Source organism: Athalia rosae, chromosome 2, assembly GCF_917208135.1.
Source record: "Athalia rosae chromosome 2, iyAthRosa1.1, whole genome shotgun sequence".
Taxonomy (NCBI): Eukaryota; Metazoa; Arthropoda; class Insecta; order Hymenoptera; family Athaliidae; genus Athalia; species Athalia rosae.
The window spans coordinates 7,427,420-7,455,238 of NC_064027.1; the positions used below are offsets into that span (position 1 = coordinate 7,427,420).

At 39.1% G+C, this 27,819-nt stretch overlaps 1 protein-coding gene across 38 annotated transcripts in view; it reads left to right on the forward strand.

The window, feature by feature from the left end:
* Positions 1-27,819, forward strand: part of LOC105684601 (Down syndrome cell adhesion molecule-like protein Dscam2) — a 61,937-nt gene that overhangs the window by 33,475 nt on the left and 643 nt on the right. For 7 of the 38 annotated variants that reach the window (XM_048650741.1, XM_048650740.1, XM_048650735.1 and 4 more), the window contains exons 8-29: positions 3,069-3,505; positions 3,649-3,905; positions 4,026-4,338; positions 6,042-6,335; positions 18,299-18,418; positions 18,511-18,684; positions 18,825-19,121; positions 19,232-19,593; positions 19,724-20,095; positions 20,208-20,394; positions 20,526-20,813; positions 20,897-21,166; positions 21,308-21,539; positions 21,622-21,798; positions 21,954-22,120; positions 22,620-22,859; positions 23,462-23,629; positions 24,164-24,301; positions 25,434-25,624; positions 25,771-26,122; positions 26,656-26,713; positions 27,297-27,302. In XM_048650741.1, coding sequence (XP_048506698.1) covers positions 3,069-3,505; positions 3,649-3,905; positions 4,026-4,338; positions 6,042-6,335; positions 18,299-18,418; positions 18,511-18,684; positions 18,825-19,121; positions 19,232-19,593; positions 19,724-20,095; positions 20,208-20,394; positions 20,526-20,813; positions 20,897-21,166; positions 21,308-21,539; positions 21,622-21,798; positions 21,954-22,120; positions 22,620-22,859; positions 23,462-23,629; positions 24,164-24,301; positions 25,434-25,624; positions 25,771-26,122; positions 26,656-26,713; positions 27,297-27,302 — 5,100 coding nt within the window. Of the gene's footprint in view, positions 1-108; positions 233-365; positions 530-1,167; positions 1,298-1,332; positions 1,463-2,244; positions 2,397-3,068; positions 3,506-3,648; positions 3,906-4,025; positions 4,339-6,041; positions 6,336-7,265; positions 7,557-8,685; positions 8,977-9,334; positions 9,623-9,810; positions 10,099-11,944; positions 12,233-12,409; positions 12,701-14,747; positions 15,036-15,287; positions 15,576-18,298; positions 18,419-18,510; positions 18,685-18,824; positions 19,122-19,231; positions 19,594-19,723; positions 20,096-20,207; positions 20,395-20,525; positions 20,814-20,896; positions 21,167-21,307; positions 21,540-21,621; positions 21,799-21,953; positions 22,121-22,395; positions 22,579-22,619; positions 22,860-23,461; positions 23,630-24,163; positions 24,302-25,433; positions 25,625-25,770; positions 26,123-26,655; positions 26,714-27,296; positions 27,303-27,819 lie in introns of those variants that run through there. The other 31 variants (XM_048650746.1, XM_048650736.1, XM_048650732.1 and 28 more) reach the window with 19 other exon arrangements.

A 27,819-nucleotide genomic window follows, 5' to 3' on the forward strand; every position in this document is an offset into this window, starting at 1 on the left:
TGGCGGGTGGTACGGACCTTAGTTTGCTTTGCGACGCCCAGGCATTACCTCCTCCTATCTTTAGGTTGGTTTCATGGTATTTTTAATGAATTGTGTGATTATTTGTAGAGCCAGTAAATGGCGCACCACCTAGAGTACCACCAACGTCAAAGTATAGCGTCCAGATGATTGGTATCGGACAAGCTCTCACAATGCTATGCCAGGCTCAGGCGAATCCTCTACCAATCTTTAGGTAGGATTCCAAAAATCATTTATTCCGCACACAATTCGATCATGGTACATCGTTTTCCTGCAACTAACACTCCCGCCACCCTTCGATAGGATCCGTTGTTTAAATAGGACAATGTCGTTCCCGTTTTGATTGTAACGTCGGATATTTTATGTTCGAAACTTCTCAAATTATAGAGCCTGTTGGAAGTAGTCCACCTCGTCTTCCACCTCGATCCAGATTAGATGCAATTTTCGGGCATGTAGAAGCATCTCTGACATTACTCTGCGAGGCACAGTCTAGTCCACCACCCTCGTTCAGGTATTGATGATTTCTCTTTACCATAAATATCGGAATTTTGCATTCTAGAACCTGTGGGAAGTAGTCCTCCGCGTTTGCCGCCTAGATCCAAGTTCGATGGACTGACAAAAGATCAATTCCAATCTGTTTCACTACATTGCGAGGCTCAGTCTAGTCCACCACCATTGTTTAGGTGAGGCATTTAGATTTATGGCATGCGTTTGTCAGGTGCGTTGCACGATTTCAACAAGTTCACGTGTCAGTACCATTGTTAAGCGAAGATCAGGTAACTGTTTTTCTCTAGATTTTGTGGTTTTGTGTCCTTGGTTCAGAGATACCCAGTCTCAGTATTTACGGTCATAGTATTTTGTATGCCTAAGCATCTTTTTATTTTGCCAAATTACAGAGCCTCAGTCAAGTGTTCCGCCTAACGTACGAGACAAAGATTATAGTGGTTTGAGGAAACTGATTAAAGCAAAACAAACAACTGGGTTACTCTGTCCTGCGCAAGGATTCCCAGCCCCGATATCCAGGTAGTCAGAACAAAATGTACAAAAGTAGATGTAAAGTATAGAAAGACATCGGTGGCAGTGCCTCAGCGGTATTCCCCTGCTTGTGATTTTGTTTCTCATCTGAAGGGTTGCAAAATTGTCTTACAGAGCCAACGAGCAACATTGCTCCTCAAATCGCTGGTAAAAAGTATGAAGGGGGAGAGCTAGCGACTGTTCTTGTAAGGAATGTTGCCGCCCTAAGCTGTTCCGTACAGGCGTTTCCTGTCCCTGTAACAAGGTACCACGCTCTTATTTGTTTCGTCTTCTTTACAGAACCAACTAGCAATGTTGCTCCACGAGTAGCTGGCGAACGTTACGAAGGCGGAAAATTAGTTACGATCTTCATAAAAAACACAGGGGCATTAGGATGTGCCGTTCAGGGGTACCCTGTTCCTATAATAAGGTAGAGGTTGAAGATTTTTTATTTCATCTTTCAGAACCAACATCTAATGTTGTTCCTAAATCTCCGGGAAAGAAATTCGAAAGAGAATTACTTTCCACCTCAATGAAACAAACTGTGGCATTAGGTTGCGCTCTTCAAGGATTTCCTGTTCCCATCACTAGGTATACATTACTTTTTTAACTGTGACAACGAAATTCGTGCCAATAATTGTCAGAGCGTAAACGTACGGTCATTTCACACTTCAGATAGATTTCTCTTTGCACGAGGACAATCGTTTTCTTGTCATGCAGGATCTGTTTTTTCCATTTGTTTCACTCCGGACATCTGTGTTGAAGGTAGGTGATATTTATAAGTTCACAGTATGCATTCAACAATCGGCAGATGTATGTCATGGATGGACACCGTGGATCACGAAGCAAAGGTTGGTTATTAGCTTAGGCAGTCATTGTAGATGAATTATCCTTTCAGAACCATCAGGTCGAACCGCCCCAAAAGCGACCGGAGACGGTCTTAAGTACCGCGGGGTAGAGGGCGAGTCTCTGGCGCTGGCATGCGCGGCTCAGGGGTTTCCTGCCCCTATAACTAGGTACACTAGCTCCTTTTTCCTGGTTTTCCTATTTTCTCTTTAGACTTACCCTTACCCTCTACCCCGCGTGGGCGGCGGCACCAGATTTAGTTTTTTACTTCCCTTGAAAAGCATTGAAGAATTTTCCTCTGAGAAGTTCCTTGAAAGAAAAGTTTCCTTAGATCCTCTCGGGGCCAATCAGGCGTGTTGGTTTCAGACCCGACTGGACACGTCGTCCTCAAAGTGAGCGGTGATGGCTTGAATAAGTCCTGAAGTGGGGTCGATGAGGGGTCTGCAGTGCGATGCCCAGGCCTTCTCTGGGTTCGGCTTCAGGTGGGCTATCCACCTACACAGTCCACGGACTGGCTGGTAAGTCCCCTCGTCGTCAGTCCTCAGTGCCCGATCCATTTTTTGTATTTCAACCATCAATCTCACACATTATATCCAGCATCTCGCCTGCCTCGATATTGGATTAAATTATAGTATGTCTAGTGCACCGCCGCCCCGCTCACCACAAACTTGTCATTACCATTGACTCCGACCATCCGAAACCACCAATTATCCAAATTAACTTCTACTCCCTTTTCCTGATCCTCTCTATATTACCGTGCTTCTTTGCAGTTACTTTATAAGTCCGTTTTGCGTATAAGGTATATACTTAAAAAATCAATTAATTCATTGTATATACATACACAATCATTTATAATTTATTGCCGTCTAATAGAATATAGATGTAACAAAACAAAATTTCATTCATTATAAGTTTTTCTTTACATCTGCTATTTCATCTCGATAGACTAGGATTATCAAATTTCATACATATTGTGTACGTTAAAAAGAGAAAGGTGCTAAAGAAATTTAAAAAAAAAATGCTATTTTTGTTGTGGCTTGGGATATCTATGGTTCAAAATGCATCAGAGACGCCCAATGCCCTTTGTACACCTTTTATCCCTGCTTGAGTCAAAATTTTGGCCGTCCATTAAAAGGCAGGCAACTGCCAGACCTCTAGATTGCTATATCTAAATCCACACTTTGTTTCAGGTGGTATAAATTCGTTGATGGTACCAGTCGAAGACATCCTGTTCAGTTGAATGAGCGAGTTCGCCAAGTAAGCGGCACTTTGATCATCCGAGAAGCTCGCGTGGAAGACTCTGGCAAATACCTGTGTGTGGTGAATAACTCAGTCGGAGGAGAAAGCGTCGAAACTGTACTTACCGTGACTGCACCATTGGGTGCTGAAATCGAACCCCGAACACAAACGGTTGACTTTGGCAGACCAGCTAAATTTGCATGTAACTTCGAGGGAAATCCAATCAAAACGATCTCTTGGTTGAAAGATGGCAAGCTATTGCAATTCGAAGACTCGATTCTCACAATTGACGCAGTGAAAAAAGAAGACAAAGGAATGTACCAATGTTTCGTCAGAAATGATCAGGAAAGTGCCCAGGCTACTGCGGAATTGAAACTTGGAGGACGCTGTGAGTCTGATTTTCATTATTACCCACTGTTCTCATGCACATGAGAATACATTGGCGAATGACGAAATACTATGACTTGACTGAACTTGACTTGATTCATTTATGTCGTATCAATAAGCTTACCGATTTCACTCCTGTTGCAGTTGAACCACCACAAATCCGACAGACATTTGGTGAAGACACTCTGCAGCCTGGACCCAGCGTTTTTCTGAAATGTATCGCGAGTGGAAACCCAACACCAGAAATTACGTGGGAACTTGATGGAAAACGGCTCTCAAATACTGATCGACTCCAAGTTGGACAATACGTTACTGTCAACGGAGACGTCGTTTCGAATTTGAATATTTCGAGCATTCATACGAACGACGGTGGAATGTACAAATGCATTGCAGCTTCCAAGGTATACTAGTAACCCAAAACAAGTTCCACAATTACTTAGTACGTGAGAAAACGAATAGCAATCCATAGTTAGGAAAAGATTTGTTACTCTTGGTGTTGACCTTCATTCTCTTCTTCAAAGGTTGGCTCTGCTGAACACTCGGCACGTTTGAATGTTTACGGTCTACCCTTCATTCGTCACATGGATAAGAAAGCCATCGTAGCTGGTGAAACTCTACGCGTCACTTGCCCCGTTGCTGGCTACCCGATTGAAACTGTGATTTGGGAAAGAGATGGCAGAGTCCTACCAATCAACAGGAAGCAAAAAGTCTTCGCTAATGGCACACTGATCATCGAAAACGTTGAACGACTGAGCGACCAAGCAACGTATGCTTGTGTTGCGCGCAATGCTCAAGGTTACAGTGCAAGAGGAACGCTCGAAGTACAAGTAATGGGTAAGTTTCAGCCATATTTTATCTTCAGAACAATTCGTCAACCCGTATTTCACACTACATTTATTCAAAAGCCTACTCGCTGCATTAAATGGAGCGAATTGGGATTCAAACCGTTTATCAATAAGAATATCTCTAAATTTTGCTCAATCTGGTTTCCAACGATTTTGTGGTTTACGTGTAATATTTCAGAAAAACATTTTATGTTTTGTGAACCGAACTTTGTCGCTCACAATATTACGAAATATTTGATTTACAGTTTTTCATTACAGATTACATATTTTTTTTGAATCGGTTCTATACAATTACTTACAATATTGAGTCACACTATCAATTGTTCGCTCTTACAGGAGATTTATGAATATTTGAACTTTCAAATACCCCTGGGAATATTTTTTTTTGTGCTCGTATTTCAGATATTTTCAGGTCTTCAACAGTGAGTTTCATATGCTGCTCACTCTGTAATAACATGTGTTAGACTGGCATAAACTTCCGTAATAAGATAATAATAAGTTCAGTAAATCATTAGCAACATACTTTCTGATTAGGAGCCAGAGAAGTCTGTTTAGGAATTTTGTATAGTATCGAATTTGGCCTCGGAGTTATAGTCGTAATTATTTCTGCTCCTAGTGCCACCCACAATTGCCCCATTTGCATTTACAAAGCTTCCCATGAACGCGTACGAATTTGCAAATCTACAATGTATCGTTTCAACTGGGGATTTTCCTCTGAGCATACGTTGGAATTATCCTGGAGAAGAAATGGGTGGTGCTTCAGGCGTGCTCACAAAAAAAGTTGCTGATCGAGTTAGCATGCTCATGATTCCTGTTATCGCTGCGAGGCACGCAGGGGAATATACTTGTACAGCGCAAAATGCAGCTGGAATAATATCTCATTCCACATTTCTTATAGTCAATGGTTCGCAATTGATTATATTTTGCGTAGCCCGCATTGAATTTTATCAATTTATGCTACAAGCGCACATTCCTGCACTCTCCTCATATTTGTTAAATTTATCGATTCTTAGTGTTCAATCAAGTAGTCGCCCGCCATTACCCTGACTTTCCAACTAGTTTATTGTTTGGAAATATTTATCATTTACTTTGCTTTAAGGGGGCATTTTCGAGAAATCTTACGATTAACCACTCGGTTAATTAAATTCAGCGATAATCGAATTTCGAATGTTGTTTTTTTTTTTTTATTTTCTTTCAATAATGGCTTTGAATGTGTATTTACCTGATTAAAAAATCGGAGGGTATTCAATATTTGGTTCAACCATCCATATATTCAAGCCACTGTCTTACCTAAACAATTCATCCTTATCATCGCCGATTTTCATGAAAATATGTTATTTAGGTATAGAAATTAGAAAGTGCGTAGTGAATGCTCACTTGAGACATGCCTAAATTATCTTTGAAAACACAGGGAGCTTTAAAAGTCTCGCGAGTTATTTAGACGTTCTATATTTCTAGCATCATTATGGGCCATTGAATCTCGTCAACTTAGTGAACAGTTTTAGTATAAATTGAACATCCACATGATCATAGAAGGTATGGTTGGCATGGCTCCTTTAATACGGTACAGCGAATGTAATTGAAAGAATTTTTGCAGTCACGAACAGTACGGAGTTAAACGTGGAACTTGCTTCAATTTATTCCCATAAAATCCGAAAAAGCACTTCATATCATTACAGAACAGTATTTTAGTTGCTCCTCAGATAATGCCATTCACGTTCGGGGATGAACCAGCTAATGCTGGCGAAAGTATCAGCGTACAATGTTCTGTTCGCAAGGGAGATTTGCCACTAGAATTTCAATGGAGTCATGGCGATCATGTTGTTACGCACATTGATGCTGCTGATGGGATAACTTATACTGTTAATAAAAGAGTTACTACTTTAAATATTGAGGCTGTCGCGGCGAGACATGCTGGCGACTATACTTGTGCCGCTTCTAATAAAGCGGGTGGTGCCAGTCATACCGAAAGACTTGCGGTCAATGGTATTTGAGAAAATATTTGTTTCCATTTTTATAGTAAAAATGTGTAGATTTTTTACGGCAGTAGATTAGTCCCGTGAGGATTACATATTTGTTTATTTCCATTCCAAAATCTAAATCCAATTTCCTTTCCTAAACATCACCAGATCGTGGACACTAATTAAATTCATACAGCTGGTATGTTTGAAAAGTATTTATTACTAATTGGCGGGTTAACCAGGTTATCGAATTTAGTTGGTCCACAGTTAGGTCCAATTTCCTTCAATGCTGAAACTGCAAATTGGGGAGACTCTGTCTCTGCAGCCTGTTCGGTACTGAAAGGTGATATGCCAATGGATATCACTTGGGCTTTCAACGGTGAAATCATAAATTCAGAATATCCAGAAATAACTGTAACTAGAATCAACAAACATATGAGCGCTATAAGTATAGACGGAGTTACCGCAAGACATTCAGGGGAATATACTTGCTCTGCATCAAATCTTGCTGGAACCATCAGTCATTCTACGAATTTAGCTGTTAATGGTATATAACTTGAATGCACTCTTATCAACACATATGCAAATATGTTGAATCGAGTAGCTAATTTGACATTTGTAGAAGAATGACGTTCATAGAATTATAAATCCTCTCCTATCCTTTGAATTTCATTTCCCTCTTCATTGTCACAATTCAACTATCTCTTGATCATCACCTTGTTAGTATTCCGTTGTTTGGATTCAAATCACTGATTACCTTTATTTCATCTCTATTATGTTGTCTACGACATTGAGTAACTTTTGTATTTGTAATTTTTATGTGTGTTTCGTATTATTATTATCATTTTTTTTTCAAATTATGTGCGGTCGGAATATCTGCACTGGCATTACGATACATCTCGTCAGGGTGTCACTCTTGAAATTTATCAGTTAATAACTCACGGGATATTCCTAGTCGCTCCACAGATTCTTCCATTCGAGTTTGGTGAAGAACCAGCCAATTGGGGCGAACTAGTATCAGTTACTTGTTCAGTGATCAAAGGAGATCTTCCCATTGTTATTTCATGGGCATTCAATGGAGAACCGATCGAAAGTGATCAGACAGACATTACTATTGGCAGTTCAAACAAAAAAATCAGCCTTCTGAGCATAGAAGCAGTAGCGGCCCGACATGCTGGCGAATACACTTGTTCAGCATCTAATAAGGCTGGTGCTACTAGTCACTCGGCAGAATTATTCGTAAACGGTACCAGACTAGTCTGTAACGTTTTCTTTTATCCTTTCATCCATAACTCTGTCCTCTGACCAACATGCACCTGTGAGAAATACCCAATCCTGTTGTTGCGAGTCTACTGATTCATTTTCAGTTCATTGCTGTCTTCTGCAAATGACTCTGATAGGTTTCCAGTCCCAGATGAGCGAGCACTTTAGCGATAGTCTAGCTCAATTCGATTTTAGGTTTATTCCTTCATTGGCCAATCCTTCATAAGCTGAGGTGATGAATCATTTTGATACATTGTCAATCTACGCATTTTCGTCTTTGAGAATGATATTACATGCATCTCATCTGAACCGGCTAAATGTCCCTTAAAATTTTTATAGTTGCACCACAAATCCTGCAATTTTCTTTTGGCGATGATCCTCTCAACTCCGGCGAAATGCTATCAATTTCCTGCACCATAGTTAAGGGTGATTTTCCAGTCAATTTGACATGGACCTTTAATGATCAGCCAATAAATTATCATCAACCTGATGTGAATATCGTCAACAATAAAAGGGTCAGCTTTCTAAGTATTGACAGCGTCGCGGCAAGACATGCTGGAAAATATAAATGTACCGCAGCGAACGCAGCTGGATTCGACAGTCACACAGCCATCTTATCTGTTAATGGTAGCATATAAGCCCCAGCACTTTTGTAAGATGTTCGTACATGAAAGTAGCATATATCAATATTATCCAAAACAAATCCATCTAGATTTATTTGGTGGAGAGGCCTCATAACGCAAAATTCATTCATTGAGATGGGATGACATATTAGTAGTTTAATTTGGTTTCTCTTGCTTTTATTTATGCACATAGTAATTATTGTAGTGTAGTCCCGTTATGGCTTCCATAGACTTTCATTTAATATATGTTATATATGGCGTAGAATGTGATGCCATCTCAACAATTTGGTCAATTACTAGTACGTTTGAAATCCGTGGTTATTAACCAGTCAACGTCAATTAATTTAACTTAAAAAAAAAGATGAGAATTGATATGGCTACCATGTGCTTGATATGATCTATTAGTCTTCAGAATATTCCTTCGCACTGTCCATTTCCCATAATCAGTATCGATCCTTCAACTGTCAAAGGTATATTTCAAACTTTTAGTGGCACCACAGATAGGGCATTTCTCATTTGACAACGAAGCTGCAAATGCAGGGGACATGGCGACCGTTCAATGCGCAGTAACGAAAGGAGATTTACCAATAGATATCATATGGTTGTTGAATGGCCAAGCTATTGGAAACGATTATTCAGATATCGTTGTTAGTAGAAGTAGTAAAAGGGCTAGCACATTAACGATCGATTCAGTGGCAGCAAGACATGCTGGGGAATATACCTGCTCAGCAAGCAACGTAGCTGGATTCATTACACGTTCAGCCGTTCTGACCGTTAATGGTACAACATAGGATTATGCACAAAAAAATAAATGCACTAGCTTAAAATAGAGTGTACGATGCTTTATGTTCAAAGCTCTATCGAAATCAGTTTTTCGTAATTCTTTAAGATCAAGAAAAAAAAAGATGAAAATCTTACGTAGTAGATTGATCCAAATTTGATAAAATTGGGTATTCGAATAGTTTCAATATGGCTTTGAATAAAATCGAATATGTATGCTATCTCCATGTCATCATCCTTCTGCACTTTATTTTCATGACTCGATCATACATCTCGTTCATGATTTATTGTCAGATTCATCATCTTGTTCGATGGAATAATGTATACCCACTTTGATGTTTCGCTTTCTACATTTCAGTTGCCCCCCAAATAGTTCCATTTGAAATATCAGATGAGCCTTCCAATTGGGGTGATTCGATATCTGTTGTTTGCTCTATTGTAAAAGGGGATTCTCCAGTTGAAATTTCATGGGCATTGAATGGTGATCCGATTGGAAAGAATTATCCCGACATTACAATTTCGATTAATAAGAAAAGCAGTTTACTTAGTATTGATCCGGTAAAAGCAAAACATGCTGGAGTATATACTTGTACCGCCTCCAATAGAGCAGGAGCTGCAAGTCATTCTGCAACATTGACTGTTAATGGTACTTCCAAAATCAATCTCATGCAATGAAACCTCAAATATTCGTCCCTAATTTCATGTCCCGTTGACCCGTATCTCCATACTAATTCTCCTTCCTGGTTGTGATTCAACTGATCAATATAGATGAATTTCTAGAACGTTGGATAAAAATTCTGTGAAGAGAAATTGATATTTTCTTCTGGTCGTTAGTTTCGCCGCAGATAGGTCCTTTCGAAATAGCTGACGAAGCGGTGAATTCAGGAGACTCTGTTTCCGCGGTCTGTACAATAGTTAAGGGGGATTCACCACTTGAAATTTATTGGGCGATTAATGGAGAGCCTATTGGAGAAAACTATCGCGATGTGTCGATCACACAGAATAAAAGAAACAGTCTCTTGAGTATCGACTCTGTTTCGGCAAGACATGCTGGCGAATACACCTGTACTGCCTCAAATAGAGCCGGGGCGACAAGCTACACCACTACCTTGGTAGTGAATGGTATTCCATTTCAAATAATTCAAATTATTTTAACAATCACTCCTCTCCCTTCTTCTGACAAACTCCATGCCATGTACACATCCATAGAGAAGATTAGAGAAGCTATGGGTTTTATTTTGCAGCGGTAATAAATCGGCATAATACGCAATATTCGTCGAACTGTCTCTAAATTGTATGTTGTGATATTGATGAAAAAACATTTCAGTTGCTCCGCAGATCGCACCTATTACAGTGGCGGATGAACCGGTTAACTGGGGCGAATCCATCTCTGTAGTTTGCGTTATTTTAAAGGGCGATTTACCAATTGATATATCTTGGGCTTTGAATGGCGAAGTTATCGGAACAAATAACCCAGATATTAATATCGTCGCCACAACAAAAAGGAATAGTATAATGAGTATAGATTCCATCGCCGCACGTCATGCTGGGGAATACACGTGTACAGCATCTAATAAAGCTGGAGCTACGAGTCAATCAGCAACTCTTGCTGTGAATGGTATTTTACCAGAAAAATGAACCCATGTTCCAATTTCCTCACAATATAAAAAAAAAGAATATTCAATATCCCACCAACTTTCATGGCACTCTTTTCGTACCAGCTTCTGGTCTTATTCCACATTTTGTCACAGCGTGTCAGATAGCGGGGTTTAGGAGAAGAAAGTCTTTCGAGTTGTTAGAGAGGATTTGAACTTGAATTATTATCTGTTAAATTGATACCAAAACTTTAAACTTCAATATTTATTCAAATGACTATACATATTCTACTCGGAACCAAGGTGATAAAGCATTTTTCTTCATCAGTCGCTCCACAGATAGCACCGTTTGTTATTAGTGAGGAACCAGCTAATTGGGGTGAAACTGTCACGGCTACCTGCACTGTGATAAAAGGGGATCATCCTGTTACTATCGAATGGAATCTGAACGGGGAGCCAATAAAATATAATTATCCAGACATATCGATTATTAATACTAGCAAACGAGTTAGCGTACTTACAATCGAAGCTGTATCAGCCAGTCATTCAGGAGAATACACTTGTACTGCAAGTAATGCTGCAGGGGGAACGAGCTACACTGCATTACTAGTAGTAAATGGTACACCGTACCGCATTATTTACATAAATGGTGTTAGAACATTGCTTTCATATTTCCCATCCCATACTTGACTTTCGGTTCGCTTTTTTTCCAATATTTTTGTTCCCTCCATTAGGACTTTACAAAAAAAAAAAATCAGATCTCTAATGTGATTTTATAGTTCCGCCGCAAATAGGCCCATTCTCAATCAGTGATGGTCCAGCGAATTGGGGTGATATGGTATCCGCTACTTGTTCCATAGTAAAGGGTGATTTTCCAGTAGAAATTGTTTGGCAATTCAATGGAAATCCAATAAATTTTGGCAGTGAAGATATTGTTATAACGAGAATCAACAGGCACATGAGCGCTGTCAGCATAGAGTCAGTTGCAGCAAGACACGCGGGAGAATATACTTGTATGGCTACGAACAGAGCTGGAAACGTCAGTCATTCAACTACTCTGGCTGTCAATGGTATCAATAGTTTTGAACCCATGTAATTTTAGTTCGCTTTACGAGCACAACATAATTCAAATGCACAATTTGTTACAATGTCCAGCTTTTTCGCCCTGTCATTAATTCAGCTAAACCCTTGTATCCATGGAAAACTATCAGCAGCATACATGACAGCCTACGTTTACAATTCATTTTTCGTTAATTTTGTTATTGTTTTAATTGTCTGTTATTCGTCGGTGGAAAAAGAAATAGTTCATATAGTACTCTGTTTCAGTTTGTTTCTTGTTTTTAACGGTTTTTAACAAAAATTGGATGCTACAGTTGCTCCCCAGATATTTCCATTTTCTTTTGGCGATGAACCAACAAACTCAGGAGAAGCGATGTCAGCTACATGTTCTATAATAAAAGGAGACTTTCCAATGGATATTACATGGGCGTTAAATGGAGAGCCTATTACTGTTCAGCAGTCAGACATAACTATTTCGAATAGCAAACGTGTTAGTTTGTTGTCAATTGATGCCGTAGCTGCGAGACACGCCGGAGAATATACTTGTACCGCATCTAACAAAGCAGGAGCCACGAGCCATTCCGCTGCCTTAGCAGTGAACGGTATAATCACAGAAAACACCAAGGATTTTTTGATTGCCGTAATGCATAGATTTCGGTTTGGAATTCATTCAAAATCCCATCATTGACCTGAATTTTTCCCCCAGTTTATTGATAGCGTCAATATAGGGCGGTTATATATTCTTGAAATTCGATGCTCTGATAGATGAATCTTCTTAGTTGCACCACAGATCGCACCGTTCACGATCAGCGATGAACCAGCTAACTGGGGTGAGGCGGTATCTGCCGTTTGCACGATTGTCAAAGGAGATTATCCCATTGAAATAACTTGGGCATTCAATGGAGAGACCCTTAGCAATAATCAACCGGATATCGTGATATCCAGTTCTAGCAAACGAGTTAGTTTACTGACCATTGATGCTGTGAATGCAAGACATGCCGGAGAATATACTTGTGTTGCTTCGAATAAAGCTGGAGCAAGCAGTCATTCGTCAACGTTGTCTGTCAATGGTATTGATGAACACACCTCTTCTGACTAAATCCTTATCCTGGGCAATGACAATTCCTATTCCATGCCAACCACGACTGTATTTCGTATCAGTTTTGCTCGCTCCATCATGCTTGTCGAATTGTTATTTTTTGTTCGTAAGGTGCATTCCGATGGCATTTTAAGGATAATCCATGGGGATGAAGATACAATTTGTTTCGGTCTATTAGCGATTTGGTGTTTCTAGTTGCACCGCAGATTGCCTCATTCACAATTGGAGAAGAACCGGCCAATTGGGGTGAACAAGTATCTGCAATGTGTAGTATCCTAAAGGGCGATTATCCTATCGAAATACAATGGACATTGAATGGAGAGCTTATAAATCATCAAAATCATCCAGATATTTCGATAATGAAAACAAGCAAAAAAATTTCACTGCTCAGCATTGACTCCGTTACCGCACATCACGCTGGAGACTATACTTGTACCGCGAGTAACATAGTAGGATCTACGAGCCATACAGCCACTTTGGCAGTTAATGGTACTCTTGTCATCTATTATTTGTTTCAGCACTTTGGTGTTAGATAAGTAGCAGCATAATTTCGGCATCCTTCTGTTCTCGAACATTGCTTAATTTCCTTATTTTCCCCATCTTGCCATTCACAATTTCGGCAGACCATATGATTCGCGTTTTGTTCCGTTACCAAGAAGTGGCGAAAATAATTTTTTTGTAGCACATCCGAGGTATCCGATATATTTTCATGAGTGTCAAATTCTTCTATAGTTGCTCCACAGATAGGTCCGTTTTCGTTTGGTGATGAGTCGATCAATGCTGGAGATATGGCATCGGTACAATGCGCGGTCATCAAGGGAGATTTTCCATTAGAAATTTCGTGGTCATTTAAGGGTGAACCGATCAGGCCTGAACAGTTAGATATTGCAGTATCTAGTTCAGGAAAGCGACTGAAGCAACTCACCATCGAGGCTGTTGCAGCGAGACATGCCGGAGAATATACTTGTATTGCATCCAATAAAGCAGGGTCATCGTCTCATTCGGCGACTTTAGATGTCAATGGTATTTTGTTAATACTACTAGGAAAGTTGGCTTAGGTGTTTGTGATTATTGTAGTAAATTATTAACTGCAACGTTTATTGTTCTAAGTCTATCTTATCGTTATTAAGATTCGTTTTGAAACTTTATAATTTTCCTACCCTTCCGTTCATACCCTTTTTACCGTTAGAGAGCTTTTTTTAACGTAGCAGCATTCGTTGTCAGTTGCTCCACAGATTCAACCGCTCATGTTTGCTGAAGATTTTGTAAATGCTGGTGATATGGTGACAATTCAATGCAGCGTAGCTAAGGGTGATCTTCCGATACAGATAATTTGGACTTTGAATGATTTGCCATTGGATCCAACGGATTCTATGATAACTGCGACAATGTTTAACAGCAGAACTGGAATGCTCACAGTTGAAACAGCAAGTGGAAGACATGCTGGCAAATATGCTTGTCATGCATCTAATAAAGCAGGATCTGCGGTTCGTTACGCAAACCTTGCAGTAAACGGTACAAAAAAAATCTCGGGTCTTGCTACTGCCTCAGTATTTTTGCTCTCTCTTCAAGCATTCTGATAAGTTTTAAATTTCTTTTATTCTGGTGTAGTTTTAACAAGTTCGTACGTAATTCACGATGGATTTAGAAGAAATTTTGTATGGTCTTTTTTATGATCGTATCTTGTGACTCGCTATCGTCCTTCAAATGATAGGATGATCCGAATATCAAATTTGTTTGAACGCCTTTCATAAGCATAAATATATTTTCGTTAACATGCTATCGCTATCAGTTTCATTTGTATTTGGTTCTTCTGTATTTGAAGCGATTGAATTTTTTTCTAGGCTTCATGAGCTAAAGCTATACCTATGTGAACGTCTCCATAGTTGTACAGTGTGTCCATACATTTACATTGAATTATTCTTGCACAATTTTTTACAACGATTGATTTGTTCCTCCTTAACTTTGTGGAAAATCATTTTACTCTTTGGATCATCCTATGTATTCCTGCTTCCCAGTCGCACCTCACATAGCACCTTTCACGGCTTCGGAAGATATAAACGCTGGAGATAACGTTCAACTTATTTGCAACGTGGCAAAAGGTGACCGTCCCTTGTCAATTGCCTGGAATTTTCACGGAGAACAATTAGTCAGTTCAGCAAATGGAATATCAACCATGAAGATCAGCAACAGCACTAGCCTACTGATAATTGAATCTGCTAGATCGATGCATGCTGGAAACTATACATGCACAGCAACAAATGCAGCTGGTACAACGAGCTACACGACGACATTGAAAGTCAATGGTAGAGCCAACCGAAAAGTGAAAAAGACAATTGACTAAAAAGTACTAACATTAATCGATAAGAAACATCATAGCTAATAAAACTGATAAAGTGGCCTTTGTTTCACTCCGACGTTCTTGGCGTTCTTGGTTTTAATCCAAAAGAAGAATATTGCGTCTGCAAAATTCTGTTAGCATCGGTATCGTTAGAATTACTTGAATTTGAGTCCTAGTCTCGTTAGGTCTTTTGAGAGAGTGTCTGTTGTTTTTACAGTAATTCCAAGGTTATTGCCATTCACATTTGGTGACGAACCTCTCAACTCTGGCCAAGTAGTAACGGTCCCTTGTGCAGTAATAGAAGGCGATCAGCCTCTAAAACTGAGCTGGACATTGAATGGGCATTCTATTTCACCACATTCTGGAATTTCAATTCTGGACCTTGGTGGACGAGGTGCTATATTGAGCATAGGGTCTGTTCAAGCAAAACACGCTGGAGCGTACACTTGTATAGCAGAAAATTTTGCTGGACGACATGAATTATCAGCAGATCTTGTTGTCAATGGTGTATAAATTTGTTTCACAATATTTCAGTATTTTCTTTTCCTTGTCGTAGAGTATATCGCTTTTTTTTTAAATTAGTTTGTCTCTTTATTTTGTAACATTCCTTGATCCAATTGTCGTTAATCCTTTTCCGAAAAATGATAAGAAAAATGGAAGGAATTGGCTATGCTGTTGTTGAGATACATAACATGAAGCGTTCTAGGTAGATAGCTGGGGAGGCATTTGTCAAAAACGTAAAGTTAATAATTCATAAACTTGTGAAACCTTGTATTTTCTGCAGTTGCTCCCCACGTTCAGCCATTTTCATTTGACGAGATGAATTCTGGAGATCTCATAATAGTTCATTGCGCTGTGGTGAAAGGAGACTCACCAATCGCCGTGAGGTGGTTTTTTGAGGGTCGCCATTTAGAGATAGGGGATGGTGTACATATTACTCCAATGGGTGACAGAGTATCGGCTTTAACTATCCCAGCTGTAAGAGGAGAACATGCCGGAGAGTATGCTTGTGTTGCTGACAATCCTGCCGGTCAAGCAAGGCATAGCGCTCATCTAAAAGTTAATGGTACAAGGCCTCTAAACGTGTAGTTTTGATCATTGTACAAATTCTTATTTCTACAATCCATAGTACAACAACTTTATATGTCTGTTCGCATATCTAGTAATATGTATCAAAGCTGTCTGTCCAGGTCTCGCTCGAAGCATTGAATAGATGCTTGGATTAATGTGTAGATTAAATTATCGTTCATTTGATTAAATTCGTATTAAGTAAATATTTGTAGCTTGGGATGCCCTCTCTCCAATCCTTCCAGTAATGTCCTCGTATGGAAAAACAAACCCACTATCAAGGATAGTGAGGCGATTGTCGTCTAGTTCGATTGTCTGCTCTGAACATTATAGGGTAACTTCGAATTAGGTAAATGTACATTATGTACAATTGTCAACCAATATTTAGGCGAAGGTGACGTCCTTTGGAACGTTGTGACGATAATATAATCAGCTAACGGAAGGGAACAATGTCTAGGTCGGTGTTGCTGATATGAGGGCATAGTGCGTTGAATTATTTTTTGATAAAATTGAAAGAACATGGACTTGACCACTCAAGATTTGTGGAGATAACTCGGATAAAAAAAAACACCCGAAAAGTTGACGGATATGATACCATGCAACTTGTGATCATTCAACAACATATTGCAGTACTACCACGCATCAGCCCATTTGATTTTGGAGATCAGCCAATTTATGCTGGACAAGCAGCTCAAGTAGCTTGCATGGTGATGGTTGGAGATACACCAATAAATATCACTTGGAGATTCAATGGGGAACCATTGTCCCAGTTCATGGGATACACAACAGGAATACTAGGACCGAGAACCAGTGTACTATTGATTGAAACTGTAACCTCGAGTCATGGTGGAACATACGCATGTATTGCAAGTAATCCATCAGGAAAGACGGTTCACGAAGCAATTCTACAAGTCCATGGTTAGGAGAAAGGAAAAAAATACCACGAATGGGGATCACATTGAAATGAGCTGCTCTTTAATAATGTCGCTTTTGAATGAGTTGACGTTGACGTTGCTTTCTCTTGAGGATGATTCTATTGTTATTCTGTTGTGTATTTATTTTAAAACAGTTGAGTTTTCGCTGTCGGAACCATGGTTAACAATCAGGAACTTTGCTGCTTAATAGAGGGTCTGTACGCTATATGCTATTGATGATCGTATGAAAATAAACAGCTAATCATTGTGTTGTAAAGTATATTGAAATTGTCATGTTCACTGTATCGAATTTATACGTGAGCTCAGATTGTTTTGTTCAATCAGGAAGAATACCTATTTGTACATCAAATCTTATCAATTACTGTGACCACGGTATTGAATCATTCATTCTTATTTTCATTGTAATTGACATCATGCGCTCTGTTATGCTTCAGACCCGATGGCTTCCTGTCTGCCTGTGTGTATATCATTTAATCAGAATGGTTGAGTAAGGGCATATTCTTCGATGCATCGTTAAATCCATCGTAGCGGTATCTGAGGAGGCAGCACTTCTCCTGAATTCGATCCCAAAACCCTATTTATCCATGACTGTGCTGCCGCTTGTTACAGGATAGGCTTTCGGGTTGCGCTTCTTATCGTTATATCAAGAATTCCTCGATCCTTACCTACCCATGCCTCTCACCTTTTCATTTTGTATCATCATGCATGCTTCCTAGTACTGACATCACAGTTTAGCATGCAACTGTGCGTGTTTGGTTCCAGTTTTTCGCTAGGCTCCTTCTGAGCGACGATAACTATGATTCAGTAGCTTGCAGTTAATGTGTAGAGAGCGAGTTTTTCACACGCATGATTCAATCGGTATCTCGTGCCTTGTTGTAGATTCGAGTCAATTACGGTCTTTGTCTTAATGTATAATAATTCATGTAAAAAAAAAAGAAATAATCTATGCGAACAAATATAATTTTCATATGCATGAGTCAGAAAATATTACGTTGTGATGTCCATTCACGATTCGATGTGATAGAGATAAAGTCGTTGAACTCACTACTTGTAAACAGTAAATCCATTCTTTCCAATCTGTCTCAAGACATTTCGGATTTTTTGAAAATGATGTCGTTATGTATCAATCGTAAAGTTGCTATTTGTTGTCAAAGGCACGAGGTAACTCGCTCTATAGTTGATGTTAGCCAAAAGAACATTTCGATTAACCAACTATATTCTTTAGTGCCACCACGCTGGATTCTTGAGCCAACCGATAAGGCATTTGCTCAAGGCTCAGATGCAAGAGTGGAGTGTAAAGCCGATGGTTTCCCCAGGCCCCAAGTAACATGGAAACGGGCTGCTGGTATGCTACTATTTTTTTGACAAATGTATCTTCCTCGAACAATATGTGAAGCTTTGTACCAAAGTATTAAATTTTTGTCGTACACATTGCAGGAGATACCCCTGGCGATTACAAGGATTTGAAATTAAGTAACCCTGATATTAGCATTGAGGATGGCACCTTGTCCATTAATAATATTCAGAAAACGAACGAAGGATATTACTTGTGCGAGGCTGTGAATGGTATTGGAGCTGGATTGTCTGCCGTCATTCTTATCTCAGTTCAAGGTATGGATTATTTTGCGGTCGCTGAGATTATCCAGCGTGCAAGTGCATATCAATACTTGCAGGTTTGATTCCAGAAACTTGAGTCAGAGCATCAATTCTGAAATTGAGTTCTTGACTTTTAACTTGCTTTTACATTTCAGCACCACCCCAATTTGAGATTAAACTCCGCAACCAAACAGCTCGTCGTGGAGAACCTGCTGTTTTACAGTGTGAAGCACAAGGCGAAAAACCTATTGGAATTTTGTGGAACATGAATACCAAAAGACTTGATCCAAAAAGCGATGCCCGATACACAATTCGTGAAGAAATATTAGCGAATGGCGTTCTGTCAGATTTGAGCATTAAAAGAACCGAAAGAACTGATTCAGCACTATTTACTTGCGTCGCTACAAACGCTTTCGGAAGTGATGACACTAGCATCAATATGATCGTACAAGGTGTGTGTAAGCACAAGTCTCGTGCAACAGTTGGAATATCATAGAAGAGGAAGTGAATTATTTTCAGAAAACTAAACATCATATTTGAAAGCTGCATTCATTTATTACAGAGGTTCCAGAGGTGCCGTACGGCTTGAAAGTTTTAGACAAATCCGGCCGTTCGGTTCAGTTATCGTGGGCGGCTCCCTATGATGGCAACAGCCCGATAAAACGTTATCTCATTGAATACAAAATCAGCAAGGGATCTTGGGAAAATGATATTGACAAAGTTCTAGTGCCTGGTTCCCAACAAAATGTAGCTGGCGTCTTTAACTTGAGACCCGCAACCACATATCATCTCCGTATTGTAGCGGAAAATGAAATTGGTGCGTCAGATCCATCAGACACAGTCACCATTATCACGGCTGAAGAAGCTCCCTCAGGTCCACCAAGCTCAGTGAGGGTTGATGCCCTTGATCAACACACCTTGAAGGTAGATCTTTTTTTTAATAATCCGGAAAAATTTTATATCGAGGATAAAATCTTAGTACATAGGCTGACGCGAAAAAAAAAATTTGACTCATTGAATGGGGTACTAAAAAAAGTTCCATAACTTTTCTCAGGTGACATGGAAACCACCTCCACGAGAAGATTGGAACGGTGAAATCCTGGGTTACTACGTTGGTTACAAACTCTCATCAGCCGACAAACCATTCATGTTTGAAACTGTTGAATTCTCAAAAGAAGATGGAAAGGAACATCATTTGCAAATTATGAACTTGAAAACATATACTCAATATAGCGTTGTCGTTCAAGCGTTCAATAAAGTGGGAGCTGGACCTATGAGTGAAGAGCGCAGACAACACACTGCTGAAGGTGTCCCTGAACAACCACCCCATGACACAACTTGCACAACTCTCACGGCCCAAACTGTCAGAGTTTCTTGGGTATCTCCCCCACTCAGTGCAGCTAATGGCGTAATCACAGGATATAAGGTAGTTTTATATTTTTTTGTATTGTCACTACGCGTATGTCGGTCCGTAATATTATCGATTAATATGTGAACGTTTCCTGGAGTAATCTTCTGTATTTTACTTGTTAAAATAGGTAATATATGGACCTTCGGACACCTGGTATGATGAAAACTCCAAGGATACCAAGATAACATCCTCAAGCGAAACTATTTTGAGTGGATTGAAGAAATACACTAACTACAGTATGCACGTCCTTGCTTTCACTTCTGGAGGCGATGGTGTTAAGTCTGCACCAATTCATTGTCAAACCGAACAAGATGGTAGGTTGAATTTTGATGTGTTGTCACAACATTTATGAAACAAACACGAAGAATAATAATTTTAATTCATCAAAAAAAAAAAGATGAATTTTCACTAGGAATGAATTAATTATTTGTTCCTCTTTTATTAGCGCCTGAAGCACCTGTTGCCATCAAGGCTCTGGTAATGTCGGCCGAGTCAATTCTTGTTTCGTGGCGTCCACCAAGCCAACCAAATGGAGTGATTTCCCAATACACTATTTATGCTAAAGCTGAAAATGCGGAAGAACCAACTACTCAAAAAGTTTCGCCAAACCAACTAACGCATGAAGCATCTGGACTAGACAAACAATATAGATATGATTTTTGGGTAACTGCAAGTACGAATATTGGAGAAGGTCAAGCATCAAAGATTGTCACGCTATCTCCCAGTGCTCGTGGCAAGTTTCATTTTCATCATATTTTCATTCCTTTAACGTGGAAATCTAATTTCTGAGTGAGACATAATTTGTGGTTCCTTTAGTTCCAGCCAAAATTGCCTCGTTCGATGATAAATTTACGGCAACATACAAAGAGGATGTAAAACTACCCTGTCTTGCTGTCGGTGTTCCTGCTCCTGAAGTTACATGGAAAGTACGTGGTGCAACCTTACAGCCCAGTGACCGATTGAGACAATTACCAGAAGGATCTCTATTTATAAAAGAAGTAGACAGAGCTGATGCCGGAGAATATTCTTGTCATGTTGAAAATTCATTTGGCCATGATACTGTAACTCATCAACTAGTAGTTCATGGTAAGCAATGATTGGAAGATAATCATTTTACTCTCGCGGTATACATGAGATGATAAAATTAAAAAATATCGAGACCATAGAATGAAAAGTATCATTTTACTAAAACTACTGTGTAATCATTATTTGATTTTCACACTTCAGCTCCGCCTCACTCACCGCAAGTCACACTCACAGCTACAACTACAAATACATTAACAATGAAGCTAAGACCGCACCCCACCGATAATGCCCCTCTTCACGGGTATACTATTCACTACAAACCTGAATTCGGAGATTGGGAAACGCTCCAAGTTAGCTCGACGGCTCAAAAATACACTTTGGAAAGTCTATGGTGTGGATCGAGATATCAGATTTACGTTACAGCCTATAACGGGTTAGTTTACTATTTCCTATCTCAGTAACAATCATTTTACTCTTAATTCATAAATAAAAATTCCGAAAATCCACTTTACTAGTATTGGAACTGGAGATCCATCAGATATTTTAAACACACGAACCAAGGGCTCGAAACCAATCATACCCGAGGCTGCTAGATTTATCGAAGTTTCGACTAACAGCATAACACTGCATCTGAGTGCTTGGTCTGATGGAGGGTGTCCTATGCTGTACTTTGTCGTTGAACACAAAAAGAAGTAAGATTCATTGCGTGTTTTGAATTTAGTAGCATCTTCGGAACGAATTATTTAATTGATAATACGATTACAAATCGCATTAAGGAAACACAGTAATAGAGGATTTTTTAATTCTCATGAATCAGTTTTAATTTATGAACGTTTTCCATTTGCAGGCTTCAGCAGGAATGGAATCAAGTTTCTAATAATGTTAAGCCAGGTGGCAATTTCGTAGTGCTGGATTTGGATCCCGCGAATTGGTATCATCTCCGTGTTACTGCCCACAACAATGCTGGATTCGCTGTTGCCGAATACGAGTTTGCTACTCTTACTGTAACTGGTGGTGCGTTATTAACTCTATTTATCATTAGAATTGCACACGGATATGTATGCCATAGAAATAATAGAGAGCCAAGACTTTACCTATAAGCTATTACAAATCACCTTGTTACATTCATACTTTTTGTCTCCTGGGTACGAGATTATTCGTAGACATAACGTAGAAATTCTGTCCATACTCGTATTAGTTTGATCGTTTATTTGATAAAATATCGGGTCGGTGCTGTGGTGGCTGGACTTGAGTTAAAAAGTTGAGAAAAAAAATATTTTTTGTTCCAGGCACCATTGCCCCAGCCCGCGAACTTCCTGATGTTAACGGCGGTATTAATGATGAGGACCCAATGAAAATGCTAATGGCAAATTTGAATCTGGTCGTACCAGTAGTTGCTGCGATTCTGGTCATAATTGTCGCCGTTATCGTGATTTGTGTGCTTAAAGGCAAAGGGCATGGCAGTGACAAGGGTTAGTGGGAAAAAAAACTATTGTTGTAATTTCTGAAACAGGTACAATCGCACCACCTGTTCGAAATGGTGGACCAGAGAATACCGATGTAAGAAGGTATTTCCCATGGCTTCCGAATTGGCTGGATGTTAACGTTGTCGTCCCCGTTGCGGCGACTGTCGTTGTCATTATTGTCGGAATAGTTGTCATTTGTGTCGCATTATCGAGGAGAACTCGTGGGCCTGAACAGACACGGCTGCGAGGTATCTCATCAGCCGACGAGAAATATTACGAGGGACAATGTATACAAGTTTTTTTATCATTATTTATAACACTCAAATTACACATTAGCAAGCTTTTTGCTACACCTTGCATTTTATAATCCGAAATAAAATGTAGAAAAGTGCCAGTAACCCATTCATTAGAATTTTTGGCTATAAATGTATTGTGATCACGATCTTGCTAATGGGTAATATTATACCCGAATCTATGCTATTCATTTCTATCCATAAAACAAATCGTATTTGTGTTACGTCAGTCACACGCCTATATTTATAACATGAAATGATTTACTCTACCCGAAGCTTCATTTTCCATTAATCGGTTCATCACTCTTTTTACACTACTGAGAACGCTGTTAAATACTAAAAACGTCAGCATTTAACATTCATAGAGAAGATTATCTGAACATATTATCCTACAGAAAGAGAATTTACACATATTTTGAAAAAGTGTATGAAAATGTTAACAATGCTCGACCGTTGTGTTAATTTATCGAGTTATTTCCATATTTTCAAATTCGATTTTATATACGATCAAATACGAAAATTGTGAATTGTTGAGTATTTTCTACCGGCTTCTTTCAAAAGCGTTTTTCATTAACTACATAGATATTACTTTCTAGATGACGTCGTTTACCAACAAACTGGAGTCGTTGGTGCTACTTTGGACAAACGCAGGCCAGATCTTCGCGATGAACTCGGTTACATCGCTCCACCGAATCGCAAGCTACCACCTGTCCCTGGCTCAAACTACAATACTTGTGATCGTATCAAGCGAGGTACAGTGATAAGTAAGCCATACCTGCCAACACTTTGACTAACAACTTCATCTAGGTGTTGTCGCATTGGCACGACGAATCATTTCCTAAAACACTATCGGTGTCACTCGTTTAACGGCGCATGCATCGGCATATTTCTCATTATTGATTATCGCTTTTTATTATTTGCCGTATCCCAAGGATATTACTGCTACCTCGGAGCACATTCGAATTTCATTTCATTTTAAGCTTCAGGCACTTTGCGTACCAAGTACAATAAATCAAGTTTAAAAATTTTCAACTATAATCGGCAGCAGATCGCTTACTCAACATCAGATACTTCATTGAAAATGGAGACGTTCATTTCTGTTTCCTCAAAAATGTCATTGAATATTAGAGATGTCTAGGATTTCTACTAAATGAACAGATGCTGATTGCTATACACCTTTCACCTTTGGCGAAATACCTGGGCATACAACAAAAAATTTTACGAAATTATGAATGAATTTAATCGAAGTGCTTGGTAGGCAACAGTGGTAGAACATCTTTGTAGTATTTGTTCGACAGGTGGGACAGGTTCTCTGAGAAGTCATTCAACTTGGGATCCAAGAAGACACATGTACGAAGAATTGAGTCATTGTGCACCAAATAGAAGATGCCCACCACCTCCCCATATGGGCAGTGCCGAAGGGCTACCACACAGAGGTTGGTATATACGAGACACACTTCGCCTGTCATCATTCATTCATTTACAATACATTGCACATTATGTATGGTATTATTCTTAATTTCCATATTTACTCCAAGAAATCTGTTTGATTGTTTAAATTTGTCTAACTGCATACAAATTGGCCTAAAGCCTTTTTATCGAGTCTTGTTATATTCATTGGTCCAAACGCCTTTTCGGTAGAACCTTATACAACTTCTAAAACAAAGCATTCATGAAAAATTACCGGAAACTAGTAGTGATCCTTCGGAATCGTTTGACGATAATTCACAGAATTATAAAAGTTTGCAAAGTACATAAATTGTAAATACACGATATGTGGATTCGAGTTGATTATTGAAATCGTTATTATTCGTTGACTACACAATTCTCACTCTACTCATAAAAACATTATAAAATCATCCCAAAGACCTTAAAACAAATCTGAACAAACGGTGGAGGTCATACAGCGTCGTAATGTAAGTTCTCCATGTTCAGTGTTAGTTTTTCCACAAAGTCTCAATGTCCGCACGTCTGCATGATAGGGATAGTTTCTTGTATTAATCTTTACCTTTTCTCATCACGGCTACCCTTTTATTCAGGCGCCATATTCCGATATCAACGGCTCTTATTTCAGTTTGCTTCATTTCATTAATTATTTAATTAATTAAACGGATCGCATATGTTCATCACGCAATCAAAGTCTTAAAATAGATATCGGACAAGAGATTAGCTGCAATACTTATTTGATTCCAATCAATAAATAAAAATCGTAATTGCACTGATCGTAGTAGCATGTCAAGCATGGCACGTGACATAATTAATAGATTATATACGATATACGTGTACCTATATCATTGTTATCCGTGTATGCGGTTACGCACTTATGTGCGTCTTAATAATCGTAACCATTTTGTTATAAGATGTTAGAAATGTTCTCGTATACTGTAAGTATATCGAAAATTCTTCGTCTTGAAACTCAATGTGCAATATTTAATCAGCATTCGAAGGATGGTATACGCCCTACCAATACCTGTCTGGTATGCCTACATCTGCGGAGGGCAGCTGGTTTATAAATTTGTCATCACCACAATATTAAAAGCAGCATCTACCCTGTAAAAATGATTTCAGGCATGGAGGATGAGATCTGCCCGTATGCTACCTTCCATCTGTTAGGTTTCCGCGAAGAAATGGATCCAAGCAAAGCCATGCAGTTCCAAACATTCCCTCATCCTGGTAATGGACATTCTGGTACTATGGGACCTCCCTCTAGTCATCCTACCAATGCATCCGCCCATAGCAGATCTGGATCTCAGTCAATGGTGAGAATCGTTTTGTTCGAGAATGGCTGAGAAATATTACGAGTAAACCAATTTCAGTAAATTTCTGAATGAGCGTACGGTTTGAAAATGTTTAGCCACCATGTTCAGATTGGCGTGAGTTAATATAATCTTTTTCATTGCAACAGCCTCGTCAAAACGGTCGTTACTCCCGCGTTCCCTCTCAAGGTGGTGGACCTCACAATATGTTCTCGCCCGAGTATGACGACCCTGCTAACTGTGCTCCTGAAGAAGATCAATATGGTTCTCAATACGGTCAATACGGTGCCCCTTATGATCATTACGGATCACGTGGATCTGTCGGACGCCGCAGTGTGGGATCTGCTCGCAACCTGCCAATGTCTGGTTCCCCTGAACCTCCACCACCACCCCCAAGAAACCACGACCCAAACAACTCCAGCTTTAACGATAGCAAAGAAAGCAACGAGATTAGCGAAGCAGAATGCGATCGTGATCAAATGGTCAACCGCAATTATGGCGGTCAGTACTACTAAATTGAAAGGACGACACGAGACATGACTACTAGGCCCAGAAAACCGGAAATCCGTAAGATTCAGAGGAAATCAACTCCTGAACATTACCAACAAACTCTCCACTTGATTAAATGACTATCTGATTAATTGTTTTTCTTCGTATTCAAATTCTTGGCCTGTGTTGTTTGTTATGTGATTAACAGGAGCAAATATTGCTGTTTGTGAATTATCGCGTCAAGACACACGGAATTATTTTCCAACTTTGTCACACTCTCAATAATGGTTACTAACAATTGTGATAGATACGTTCTAGACGGTTCTTAAATCTTATGAGTCAAGAGATATGTTATTAACAACTTTCGAATAACTGAATCTGAATCTTACAGGATGATTGGTCGGGTTTGCATGTTGTAGCAGAGGCTGCTGCGTTTCTCTCCAGCAGACTTAGCAGAGATACGCGTAGCTCATTTCCAGTCTCGGAGCATGTTATGTGTCGTAGTAACCGTTGTGTCAATTCGTTTGTGTGTTTTTCTATTTCAGTGAATGCTCGCAACAAGGATGGCATGACCACCGAGGAGATGAGAAAACTCATAGAGAGGTCAGTAGCGCGAATGATTGGAGTTACGAATGAATGACTTTTGGCTAATTAGCGAATGAGCATTACAAATATTTCTGATTCGAAAATAAATTTTCATAAACTCCTCAGAATACTTGATCAAAAAATTATTGCACATACATGGAACTGCTCAAAAATCATCATTAACTATTCAACTAATAGAAATTAACTTCGAAGTTTGGATACTGCCCTTCTTTTTATAGATGAATTTCCCATACAGCATACGCATCACAACAAAAGATTCTAAAAACATACCTATTTATAAAAAATGACTAAATTGGCATGAAATTACCCTGGCACTAAGAATTATTCCAATACACTATTTAATTATGCTCTGAATTCAAGCACTCGTGAATGTGAGAGTTCATAGTTTGTCATGGATTATCTAAGAATCAATGTAAAAAAATAGCGCGAGAATTATTGAGCTACGCAAAAGTTATCGAGCACTTTTTAAAAGTTTGTTATTTTGTATGCGTGTGTGCATAATCGATCTGTGGATGACCCTGGGAGCCCTATCATGTTTAACATATCCTGAACTTCTCTTGTTTCATGACTCTTTATGCAGGAAACCGTAAGTGTTTTTCTTACTCGTTGAGTGTATTCTGATAATCGAAACTCTCATTTAAAAACTTTACTCTATGATCGTTCAAGCTTTCAAGCTAAATAGAACTGATAACAAAAATCGAAATGATTTCCGAACACACTCTTTACGTGTAACTAAAAATGTCGCTAGTATACGTGATTAACATGCTATTTCATACAACTTACATTAGATTTATAGTTACTGCACGAAATTGTTTGTCATCGCCTGTAGAAAGTTTTAGTAATTATTTTTCTATGCAAAAAATATATTATCATCCTTACTTTGATACAGATCTGCTGTTTACCGGTAGGCAATAATCATCCATTAGAATTCCAAAGTCATACATTTGAATTGAAAGTAGCTTAGCGTCATATGTTCAGCAATGCTCAGATTAAAAATTCATTGCATTAGAAAACATAGTTGTGCCCAAATGACATCAAATTCATTCGCTCATTTTCATACTGTTCGAATTTCATATATACACCGCAAGATCAATTAATGGCAC